This window comes from Pezoporus flaviventris, unplaced genomic scaffold (genome assembly GCF_033815535.1).
Source record: "Pezoporus flaviventris isolate CSIRO_AGI_PZ_B2104156 unplaced genomic scaffold, CSIRO_AGI_Pfla_v1 ptg000013l, whole genome shotgun sequence".
Classification (NCBI taxonomy): domain Eukaryota; kingdom Metazoa; phylum Chordata; class Aves; order Psittaciformes; family Psittacidae; genus Pezoporus; species Pezoporus flaviventris.
The window spans coordinates 18,648,890-18,660,800 of record NW_026892561.1 but is presented as its reverse complement, the minus strand read 5'-3'; the positions used below and the strand labels follow the sequence as shown (position 1 = coordinate 18,660,800).

General features: G+C 58.2%; 1 protein-coding gene across 1 annotated transcript; it reads left to right on the top strand.

Annotated features, from left to right (window-relative positions):
* The first annotated feature begins 1,231 nt into the window (after positions 1 to 1,231).
* Positions 1,232 to 11,355, top strand: QSOX1 (quiescin sulfhydryl oxidase 1). The gene is made up of 12 exons (XM_061452006.1): positions 1,232 to 1,512; positions 3,639 to 3,739; positions 5,050 to 5,098; positions 5,298 to 5,400; positions 6,100 to 6,190; positions 6,400 to 6,545; positions 6,956 to 7,090; positions 7,291 to 7,420; positions 9,373 to 9,495; positions 9,598 to 9,742; positions 9,976 to 10,155; positions 10,544 to 11,355. Exons 1-12 carry the CDS (start codon positions 1,248 to 1,250, stop codon positions 11,269 to 11,271), a joined length of 2,196 nt encoding a protein of 731 aa, XP_061307990.1. The 5' UTR covers positions 1,232 to 1,247; the 3' UTR covers positions 11,272 to 11,355.
* The last annotated feature ends 556 nt before the right edge of the window (positions 11,356 to 11,911 follow it).

Sequence of the window (11,911 nt, the reverse complement as noted above, 5' to 3'; positions counted from 1 at the left end):
TTAGAATAAGGATGTCAGCTCAGGGTAAAATAACGGTGATGACATCCCTGAGCACAAGGATTTTTTGTTTTTTAATTGCCAGCTGGATAAGGACAAGTTGTGGCAAGGTCTCTGGCAATAGTGAGGGACCATATTTCAGAGCAGCCCAGCATGGGCCGGGCTGTGCCTCTCTTCTTGCGTTTGGACAGCAAGGTGTGATAATCCCTTAAGCATCTAATTACAGTTGGCAGGGCTGGAGCAAACCATCTTCTGCCCCATTTCCATCAGCATGGACGTGCAGAAAATGCGTGGCAGCGATCCCATGAGGCTTGTGTCCAACAAGCTCTGACCTCATAGCCAGGCCATCTTGAGGAGTCCTATAGCTCCCCAGAGCCGTGCCCCGTGTGGAGGCCCCTGCCCCCTGCTGCCATGGCGAGGCTTGGTTCTGGCAGGCTTGTTTTTCTAGCATGGCAAGTCCGCCTAAAGTACTTAGGTGGGGCCCAGCATGGCTAATGGCCTTCCTGGAGACAGAGCCAGTAACCAGCCCTCAGCAGCGATGGGCACCCGTGGGGCCGGGACCCCGTGCCCTTAGAGGCTGGGGAGGGAGTGGAGGGATGGAGGTCAGGGCTGTGTACACCCCTCAGTGCCCAGCTCTGCCCTGAGGCCCTGGGCAACGGACACCTTACGTAAGGGAGATGGTGACACGGGTGTGTGCGTGAGCCATGGCACAGACAGGGCTGGGAGGCATTGGCCGGGCACCGGCCTGCCCGCCACGAAGGGCAGCTTTTTGAGGGATGGAGGAGTTTGACTTTGGGGCCTCGTTGGGTATCCTTGTTGCTCACCCCTTGCAGGGTTGGGGTGAGGGCAGCCAGGTCTCCGGGGTCCCCATTCTCTGGGGTGTCCCGGCAGGCGTTGACCAGTGACGCTGGCTGATGTCAGGGTGTGGGATCAGGGCGCTGCCCTGGGGCTGGTGGCTCCGTCAGGGAGGACTCTGATGGCGGCACGGCGGGTTTGGGGCTTGAATCAGCCCCCTCCGCCTTCCCTCGCTGCACCAGAATGTGGTGCTCCCCGTGTCCCCGCAGGGGGGTAGCGCTGCCCGGCGCTGGGGGGGGCTCGGGGCTCCCCCCTTGGCGCTGGGAGCGCAGGAGCGCTGCGTTCCCAACAGGGGGCGCCGCGGCCCTCCTCGGCCCCGCCCCTGCCCCACCCCAGCGGGTGGGGCGAGCGGCGGCCCTAAAGGCGGCGGGCGGTGGCGCACGGCCTGGCGGGCGATGTGGCGGCGGCGGCGGCGGGCGCGGGGCGGTGTGGGGGGGCGGTGGTGGCCGGCGGCCGTTCTGGTGCTGGCGCTGTCGGTGCCCGCGGCGCGGCCCCGCGAGCTGTACTCGGCCGCTGACCCTCTGGAGCTGCTGGGGGCGGAGGCGGAGGGGCGGCTGCTCGGCTCCCCCAGCGCCTGGGCGGTCGAGTTCTTCGCCTCCTGGTGCGGGCACTGCATCCACTTCGCGCCCACATGGAAGGCCCTGGCCCACGACCTTCGCGGTGAGTCCCCGGCGCGGCTAACCTACTGCCCCCCATCCCCGCCTGCCTGTCCCATCAGCACCCCCAAACCCTCGCTGTGTCCTTGACCTTGTTCCCCCCCTTGTCCCTGTCTCTGGCTTCTCTCATCGGCACCCCATTTAATTCTACATGTCTCTGTGTTCTCATTAGCATTCTTAAGTACTCCCTGCATCCCTGTCTGTTCTCCTGTGAGCATCTGTAAATCGTCCCGGTCCCTCTCCCCACCCCCATCACTCCTAAATCCCTCCTGTGTCCTTGTCCATCATGCTGCTCTCCGTCAGTACTCTTCACTCCTGCCTGTATCCCTGACTCTGCATACTCGGTCCTGTCAGCACTCCTTCATCCCTTCTGCATTCTCCCTGTCAGTACCCCCCTCTCTCCTCTGCCTTCCCTTCTGTCAGCACCGCTAAATCCCACTGTATCCCTTCCCCAGCCTCCTTGAAGTGTCAGCCCGGTGGGAAGGCCCAGGGTCCCCCATGATGCCCAGGCCTCCCTTGCAATGGTTAGTCCTGGCTTAGCAGCATCCCTGGAACCCCCTTTAGCTGGGAGAAGCTTAGGCTGAGCCTGCCCCAGGCATGGGGGTCCTGCTGACTGCCCAGACCCTCCCTCAGCTGTGCTCCTCCCTGGTGCCTGCAGGGAGAGGCTGGCAGGGCTCTGGGGCGGGGCGTTGATCCCAGCTGGTTTGTTCCCAACTTTGACCTTGATACCTGGCCTGGCTTATGCCCAGCATCACTTGGGAGCCCGCACACCCCAGTGCTGGGCCCCTGGCCCCAGCAGGGCTTGTCCTGCCTCCCCCAGCATCCCGGGGTGCGCAAGGCTGCTCTCTGCTATTGCGGTAATTGATACAGCGCAGTTGCTGCCGGGTGACTCAGGGGCTCCTGCCAGGGCAGGTGTCCCATTCCTCGGAGGGGATGCCATCCCTCCCTGGGGATGCCATCAGTACTTCCAGTGGGGCAGGATGTGAGGCATGTGGTGTGTGCCCAGGCCCCCTGGGGGAATGCTGGCTCTTCTGGCCTCTCTCCAAAATAGGGTCACCCTAGGGCTCCTGCAAATGGGGTGCTCGTGAAGGCAGGATAGGGAAGCCATCCCTGTGCCCCTTGCCATCTTACTGCTGTTCCCAGGGGTGGATTTTCGCAGGTGTGGGCTGGCCAGGGAGGAGGCCAGGGTGACCCACAGGCACCATGTGCAGATGAGTCCAGAGTGTGCCTGGCTCCCTGCAGCAGGGCTTGGCACCGGCTTTCCTGTGCTGCTGGTGCTCCTACTGTGTTGTAGTAGGACACAGTTCATGTGCTCTGTCACCTGTGACCAAGGACAGTCCCAGAGGGTTGTCTTCAGCAGGCTCCTTCCTCAGGTGGCATGGGCTCCATTTGTGTGGTGGTACCATGCCCCTCCCCATCCTGCTCGAAGGACAGGCTGGGCATTCTCTAGCTTGTATCTTTTACACTAAAAAGAAGCCATTTCAGAGCTTTTATCTCCATTTTGCTGCTGGCTTTTAGAGCTTGCTGCTTGAAATGCCTCTATGCATTCTTTTTTTCCCCACTCTGTTTTACTCCAGTGATCTGTTGGTCCTCCCCAGGCAGGTGGTGGTGGAGAGTCATAGAGGGGGAGCAGATACTTGGCAACTGTTCTTGGGTTGTTCCCTTGTGGTTATCAACCGTACCCTTGGGGCGAGATGAGCTGAAGCCTGTGTTCCCTGCTCTCCCCCAGCAGTGGTTAGCCATCCCTCCCTTTCTTCTCCCAGTGGCCTCTTCCCGCTGGCGCAGAGGCTGGGCAAGCAGAACCAGACGGGCAGGCAGCCGTGGGCAGAGCTGCCTTGACTCGGGCGCCGGTGAGGGCAGGGCATGCAAAGCCTGGTCCCGCCTTGCACAGCTTTCCCTGCACTCCTCTGTCTGAAAAGTAGGCTTTAGCTCGGACATGGCGTTGGGTATTTGGGGCTTGGAAACCATCAGTTTCCTGTGAGGGATGAGCAATGACTTCGGGGCACAGGGGAGCCATGTCGCTGGTGTGGCAGGAGATCCCTGCCGTTTCTACAGCAGCTGTGAGGAGTAGGGCAGTTTTGGGGACCTAGAGAGGCTGATCTGTGCTGACCGCATCCTTTGTCCCCCCAGAGTGGAGGCCTGCAGTGATGCTAGCAGCCATCGACTGTGCTGATGAAGCCAACCAGCAAGTGTGTGCTGATTTTGGGATAACTGGCTTTCCCACGCTGAAGGTGAGGGCTGTGTGCACCAGGTACTTGCCTGGTTTCACAGTGCTTTGCGTTTTGCTCTGTCTCTGTCTTGCTCAATCAAATTGACAGTATTATTGCACCAAAGCATTCCATTTGGGGCTTTGCAGTCCAGAGCTGCTTCACACTTCCCCAAAACAGAGCTGCAGCCAGACTGCAGGCAGCGCAACTGCTGGGTGATGTATCAACAAGGAGGGGGAAAACCAAAGTGCTGCTTCGTGGTGAAATGTAGAGGCCATATCTCTCCTAGGATAGTGTAGTGTCTGAAAATTCAATTGGAACCACCTGGGAAAGGCTGCTGGAGGGCAGAGAGCAGTCACAGACACAGGTTTTGAAGAAGGGTGCAGGGATGCTGCAGGAGGCTGCTGGGAGCCTCCTGCAGTGGCTGGCGAGGTGCCAGCCTGAGCCTGACCTCTTAGCTGTGTCAGGGTGGTGTTTCACAGTGTTTCACACTGCAAACAGAGCCTTGTTCCAACGTAAGCAATAAAGCTGAAGCACCCCAGGTTCAGGCAGCAAAATCCAGGATCATCTTGGTATGGAACAGGGGGAATATGGGTTTTATCAGGTATGCCCTCAGTCCCAGCTTACAGGCTCACTCCAAGGTGAGGTCAGGTTTGGTGGTTTGCCAGGTGGGTTGGCTTGTGGCCTAACCCTGCCCTGTGGTCTCAACAAGCACCTGCTGCCTGAGCGCCCACTGCCTGTGGGACATTGACCAAAACATCTCCCAGGGCAGGGAGGTGTGCTGATGTGGCAGTGCCAAGAACTCACTCGTTTTGCATCCCCTGTCCCCACCAAACACCTTTCGCAAATAGCCAGCGCTCCTAGCCCAGCCTGCAAAGCAAACACTGGTCTGATGCAACCTGGTTTCACTGCTCTGGATGTACCACAAGCTCTGGAGCCGCTGTGGCAGGTCAGAAGGGGAAAAAAAAAAACAAAACCCTTCTCCTGGTTTATGAGAGCTCCGGAGCAGGGAGCTACTGGATTGCAGAACCAGACTGCCTCCCTGGGACCCCTAGAGACACCTGCCTTGCTGCCTCCCAGCACTCAGCCTTTGGCTGGACATGGCTCCCAGCCCTTGCGGGCACCCCTCCCCTTTGGGGATGCCCTGCAAGATGGGGACGCAGCCCAAGTGCTACCTCTGTGGTGGCTCATGTTGATTGGTATGCTGTAATGTTGTAGGGAAACTGAGACAGAGATGGTGTGGGGGGAGTCTCTGCCTGCTGGGCAGCACTGCCTCCTTGTCCCACTCTACACTCTCACTCCAGTTTCCCCTTGTGTTTTGTTTTCTCATTCAGTTCTTCAGAGCTTTTAGCAAGAAGGCAGAGGACGGGATAAGGATTACCAGTGAGTGTTCAGAACCAATTTTTTGGGGTTTGTTTTGTTTCATTTTTTCCCTGGGTGCAAATGGCTCTGCTGTCCACATCCCCCATGCATCTGGACCTCAGGGAGCCCAGGGGGCAGCTGAGAGTAGCTCCCTCAGCTTAGCCCAGCCCATGGGTCAGGCTTCCCCATGACTGACCCTTGGCACCCTGTCCTCCTGCAGATCCCAGTGCCACCGTCGAGGACCTGCGCCATGCCATCATCACCAACCTTGAGCAGAGCCAGGCCGCCTGGCCGCCTGCCTGTCCTCCACTGGAGCCAGCGAGGTAGGAGTGGCGTGATGGGGAATGTCTGTGTCAGCCTCTGTCCTATGGAGGGCAGGTTTTGGGGAAAATCCTGAGGCAAAACTGAGCACAGAGCAGCCACTGCATCACCCACATCCCAGGGAGATGCAGATGACCTGGCCAGGCTAGAGACATTTATGTGGCCCAGATGAGATAGGCCTTAATTACAGCAAGCAGCGCCTGGGCCAGGGACATGGCAATGCCGACTGCTGCTCTTAGCAGCTTTTTCCTGTCCCAAGAAAGGGTTTTCTTGGTTCGGTACAAATTTGTTGGGATCTGCAGTCTTTACTGAATGCAGGCAGTTGCTCCACTCTCCCAGGGGGAGCATTCAGCTTTCCCAAAGTGATAGTCAAGGTGGGCACATGCTTCAAGTCTCTGGTGCCTCTGTCCGCTAGCTAAAAAAAACAACAGTCCTGCTTCCAAGTTCATTGTTGTTTTGTTTCCCTGAGTAACTGTGCAGCTCCCTCGTGCCCTGCTCTGCCTGTGCTTTGTTTGGCTGACCCCAGTGGATTTTCTCAAAGTCTGTGAACCAGAGCAGAAAATTGGGCTGGAACTTTAGTGGCAAAGAATTGCATGCTTGGTGAGGCTGAACCTCCACCAGGATCCCCTGCCAAAGCCTAGCTCCTTTCAGGTGGGAGGGCTGATGCTGAGGACCTGCTGTCATCCTCTTTTCTCTTGCAGCATGGAAGAAGTTCACACCTTCTTCCAGAGGAACAAAGACCAGTACTTGGCACTTATATTTGAGAAGAGCAACTCCTTCGTAGGCAGAGAGGTGGGTATAGCTGCATTTATCCCCCAATTCTCTTGAAGCCTGGGTGCCTTTGAGAGGGAAGTTGTCATGTGGCAGCCTCCCCAGTTGCCTTGCATGCTGCCTTGCTGGTGCAGTGTCTTATACAGGGTTCTAAATAGCCCTGCTGCCTCCCCAGTGAGATGGTGGATGCTGCTGTCCCCCCATTCTGACCCGGGGGTTGCTGGTTGCAGGTGGCACTGGACATGCTGCAGTACGAGAATGTGGCAGTGAGGAGGGTGCTGAGCAGCGAGGAGGAGCTCGTGGAGAGGTTTGGCGTCACCACCTTCCCCTCTGCCTACTTGCTCCTCCGCAACGGCTCCTTCTCGCGCCTGCCCGTGTGAGTGCAGGACACGGGGGGTGGGTTTGTGGACCCTGGTGGGGGGTCTCCTTTTGGGAAAGTTCATTAAGAAGGAGACAGTGGCTGGGTCGGGCAGGCTGGTGGGGAGTAGGGGGCTGCTGGTGGGCAGTGAGTGTGGCTGCCAGCCCTGCCTGGTGCTGGGAGAAGGGCAAATGGCTGCATCTCCCTGGGGTGGCTCAGCACAGCTGCCAAGGGCTCAGCTCTGCCCTGGGCTGCGTATCAGGATACCCACTGCCAGAACACATGGAGAGTGCAGACCACCCCGCACTCATTCCCTAGGTCAGAGTTGTCAGTCTGACTAAGCCTTGGGTCTCCTTTGCTTCCTTGTTGGGGCTGGGGGCTGTTTGGGAGTGAAGAGGGTCTTGCTCACAGCTTCTCCTTCCTTGCAGGCATATGGAGGCACGCTCCTTCTACACCTACTACCTGCGCACACTCTCGGGCATCACTCGTGGCTCCTACAAACTGAACACAACCATCACAGTTTCCAACGAGACCAACGTATCCCAGCCAAAGCATGCTGACCGGTCGGACCCCTCCCTTCATCATTCTGGGGCAATGGGAGGCCAGGGCTTGTGCAAGGAGGAGGTGTCATGGCCATGGGTGGGCAATAGGGTGGTAGGTGGGACTATGCCTTTCACCTGGGGAAAAAGAAGAAATCGTGGCTGGGTTCCTGGGGTACAGGTTAATGGGCTGGTGGAGCATCATGTTGTGCTACCCTCCCCAGCTCCAAGGTGTACATGGCCGACTTGGAATCCACGCTGCACTACTCACTGCGAGTGGAAGCCACCCGTGCCGCCGCATTGTCAGGAGCCCAGCTGGCTGCCTTCAAGTGCTACGTATCCACGCTGGTGAAGGTGAGGAGCTTTTGGTGCTGGGAGAGGAACCACCAATGCCTCCATGTAGCTATTCATAGGGTGAAAGGCAAATGCAGGTTTCAGGCCACCACATTCCAGTGCTCACTGGTAGCAAAGCATAGTGGTCTCAGATGTGAGCCCTGTGTCCCAGTGTCACTGTGGGGCTGTCCCTATCCCTGTGGATCTCCAGACAGCCCTGAGTTGCAACAGACAGGTGCCAGAGAGTTTCTGATGAGATGTGAGGTGCTGGTATTGGAGGGCAGAGCAGGATTGGCCTTGCAGGAGGTGTTGAGGCAGCAAGTCTTTTCAGAAGAGACCACTGGGTGTCAGAGATGGTCAGAGGGGTTTGTAATTCTTGTTGTCTGACTTGGATGCTTGGTTTGGGGAGCTGATCACTGCAGACTCCTTTGATAGTCCAGGAAAGGGATTCCTGCTCTCAGTCAAGCTCTGGAAGAGCCTCATGTAAGGTCCTGGTTTTTCTTTTGTCGGTGAAATTGAAGTATGTGAATTGAAGGAGCTTTGAGCCAGCAAAAGTGGGGCACTTTAATTCCCTGGTGCAATGAAGCACTGTTTGGCTGAGGTCTCCAACATTGCTGTTGCAGGAGCCCTGTCTTCATCCCTGTGAGAGCCCAGGATCCTTGGCATACCTTCACCCAGCCATGCCTGCCACCTTTGCTCTCTCCTTTGTCACATAGGATTTCACACTAAGTTTAGACCTTGCATAGCCCTTGCTGATGTGTGAGATAGCCTCTGCTCCCACCCCTGCCTGCTCTCCCCCAGCAAAGAGCTCCAAATGTGAGACACTAGTGCAATGAGTCTTAGGTCCTCAGCTCAGCAATTCATGTGGCTCTTACTTTATTTGCACCCATCTGTCACCCTTGCTGTTTCTCCCTTGAATGAGAACCACAGGACTAGGGAAATAAATCTCCCATCACACCAGTTTCCTGGCCAAGGGCACAAGCTTGCCAGCATGGTGAGGAGCAGCAGTGGGATTATTTGATCTGCTTCTAATTCTTTCTGCAAACCTCCCCCTCGCTTGCCAAGGATGAGCTGTGGCCTCTGGCAAGGAGACGGTGGCATCCCCACTGTGGGCAGGAGGCACCGGGGCACTGAGTGGTGGGTGCTGGTACTTCCAAGAGGATGCTGCAATGGTGCTGCCATTTCCATGCTTATCCACAGGACGGAGCAGCATCCCCAGGATTGCAGCCGTTGCTGCCAGCCGGGCAGGGCTCAGGCTGGGGAGCTCAGCCAGCAGCTCCCAGACTTAACTGTTGCGTTCCCAAGAAGTATTTAAGGAAAGGAGGGAGGAAAAATCCAAACGTGGAAAGAAGTGGTGCCTAGAAAGCATGGAATTGTGTGGTAAAGCCTCCAGTCGAAGGAGCAGGGGGGACTGCGTTTTGCAGCAGAAATCAGGTTGCAGATTAATTCCCCTGTGAATTTGGGACTTTCAGCGTGATTCTCCGCGGACCTGGAGAGAACAGCTCGGAGTTAGCAAAATGCTCCATCCTTTTGCTTCCCTGTCACTTTTCCTGTGTGCTGCTGGTCTTGTCCTCCACATGGTTCGGTTCCTCTGTCTCTTTGTCCAGCAGTAGTACATACTGGTGGTCTGCCCCCTCTCCCCAGAGCTCCTGTGGTTTTAAAGTACTGCTGCTAATCGGCTTTGTGCTGGTTTATGGTCAGAGTGGCTTTTGCTTCCCTCAGACGGGCTGAGGTTTGGAGCCTGAACATGCATGCAGGAGAGTATGGCCTTGCCACCATGGGGGGGTATGCTGTGACCACCAGCCCCTCAGCACCAAAGCCTTGCTGGGACAGCACTGCCTTCCAGCACGTGCTGCCAGAGGGGATGCTGGTGCTGCCCAGTGCCTGTCACAGTGAGCTGGTGGTGCTGGTAGGTTGCCTTGCTGCTCCCGGGACAAGGCCTGGGTTTCCTCACCCCTCTCCCTACTCTGCAGTACTTCCCGGGGCGCCCCTGTGTGCAGACCTACCTGCAGTCCCTGGATGTATGGCTGAAGAACTGGACAGAGCCTGAACTGCCCCGTGACGTCTTGAAGGGGGCCATGAAGAATAACAGAGATGTAAGATGCCCATGGGGACCTCGGTCCCTGCCCCAGCCCTCACCCCTTTCCCAGCCCACATTACCTGCCAGCTCCCTCACACCATGTCTGTCGGCCCACCAGGCCTCCCACCCTGCCTGGCTCCCCACCAATGTGACCTGGGTGGGCTGCCAGGGCAGCGAACGCCAGTTCCGTGGCTACCCCTGCGGGCTCTGGACCATCTTCCACCTGCTGACTGTCCAGGCTGCCCAGAGCGGCCCTGACAAAGGTACCAGGTCCCGAGGGGGGAGGGTCTTCGGAGGAGGTGTGTGGGTGGGCTGCAGCGCAGGCAGGGGGGTTGCATGCAGGCAAAGGCTTGTTTCCCCCCCTTCTTAATCTTGCCCCAAGGCAGATTTGCAGGGGGGACAAGAGCCACATAGTCAGGGTGTGGGGTTGCCACTTTAGCTGTGGGACCATCAGGACTTGCCTTCCTGTCCTCCCCTATCCTCTGCCTCCTTACAGAGCTACCACTGGAGGTCCTGAGCATCATGCGTTGCTATGTCCGGTACTTCTTTGGCTGCCAAGAGTGTGCTCAGCACTTTGAGGCCATGGCGGCTGAGTCCATGGACCGGGTGGCAAGTCGGAAAGAGGCTGTCCTCTGGCTCTGGTCCCACCACAACGAGGTCAACGCTCGCCTGGCGGGTAAGGGGGGCCACAGGGAGGGGAGCCAGTGCAGCTTCCAAAGGGAAGAGGGAGGTGAGGTGGAGGAGCATCTCTCCTCCTGGATGGAGCTGGCAAATGGCTGCATTAGGGTGCAGCAATGGAGACATCTTCTTGTCAGCATCCCCCACCATAGGCGACAGCAGCTGGTCACACAGCATCAGACCACCCCAGAGATGCAGTTGGGTCTTACGTGCTCCCTGAGGGAGCTTTCCAAAGCTGACAGGTACCCTTGGAGGACCTCTCCTCCTTTGACGCCTCCTCCAAATGTCCCATCTCCATCATTGTCCCCAGCTGCTGGATGCTCCGGGGCACTTATACCAGTACAGGGGGAGGACTGTCACATGTCTCCTCTAACCGGTCTTTGCAGGAGGTGACACAGAGGACCCCAAGTTCCCCAAGCTGCAGTGGCCTCCACCGGACATGTGTCCCCAGTGCCACAAGGAGGAGCGGGGTGTGCACGCCTGGGATGAGCCGGCTGTGTTCACCTTCCTCAAGGCACACTTCTCCCCAGCCAACATCTACATGGATTATGCTGAGGCTGACCCCATCCTCATGGCTGGAGAGGGGACTGGTGGCAGGGTGGGCACTGAGGGCCCACGAGAGGTGAGGGAGAAGGAGGAAGAGGAGGAAAAGGAGAGGGAGGGTGACATGAGACCTCCGGGGCGACCAGGCTCCACTGAACCAAGACGCCCCAGCATTGTGCGGCTGAACCCCAAGCTGCGAGAGGTGGGTGAGGATATCGTGGACCTGGACTCCTTCAGTGAGCAGCACTTCAAGAGCCAGGCGCTGCGAGCGGCAGCCAGCCGGCACCGGCGGCTCAGCAAGCGGGACACGATTGCCCTACTCCAGGATGCCAGGTTGGGCCGGGAGCGTCGGTGGCCTCCTGGCGTCCAGGTCCAGGAGGAGGAGGCGGCTGGGGAGGGCGTGAGGAGGAGCCCCTGGCTGCGGGTGCTTGGTTTGGGCTTCTCCCGCCTGGACATCAGCCTGTGCGTGGCCCTCTACTTCCTCTCCTCCATGTGCCTCCTGGGCATGTACACTTTCTTCCGTCTCCGCACCCGTGCCCGGAAAGGCCGCCCTAGCTTCCCCGTGGCCTGAGAGCAGTTGCAGGGGGCCGAGGGCTGCCCCCGGGGTGGGGTGGGTGGGCTGCTGATCCGAGACACACCTGGGACAGCGTTTTATCCCCAGTGTGAAATGGTTTGGTACATCCTGCCCAGGAGCTGCCCACTTGCAGCAGCAAGTACCCCAGGGTGGGGGTGGAGGGTGGAGAGCTCTTTTTGAGGGGGAAGGAGGTGTCAGAGCATCCCCTCTCAGGCTGCAGTGTCACATTTCGGGTGTGCGGGAGCAGGGACACTGGTTCATGTCTCGGCACCAGCTGCCCTTGGAGCTGCCTGGACTGGTTTCAAATGGGGAAACCTAGTCCCATGCTGGGGAGCAGCCCTTTGGGGTCAAACCACTAGTGGGGCCAGGAGGGTGGGGGGTTTAACCCCTCAAAAAGTAGGCACTGCTGGATGGGGGTTGGCAGACTCCATTATGGGGTTTCAGCAGCATTATGTGTGTGTGTCCCCCTTTGAGACACGAATGGGGGCCCCCACCGTTCCTCACCCCCTCACGCGCTGTTGCTCACTCTAATGCTTGTCTTAGTGGAATAAATTATTTTCGCTGACACTGGCCCTGTTGTGTCAGCTGGTCCCTGCCATGTGGGCACACAGGGCAGCACCTCCCCTCCCTGCCATCC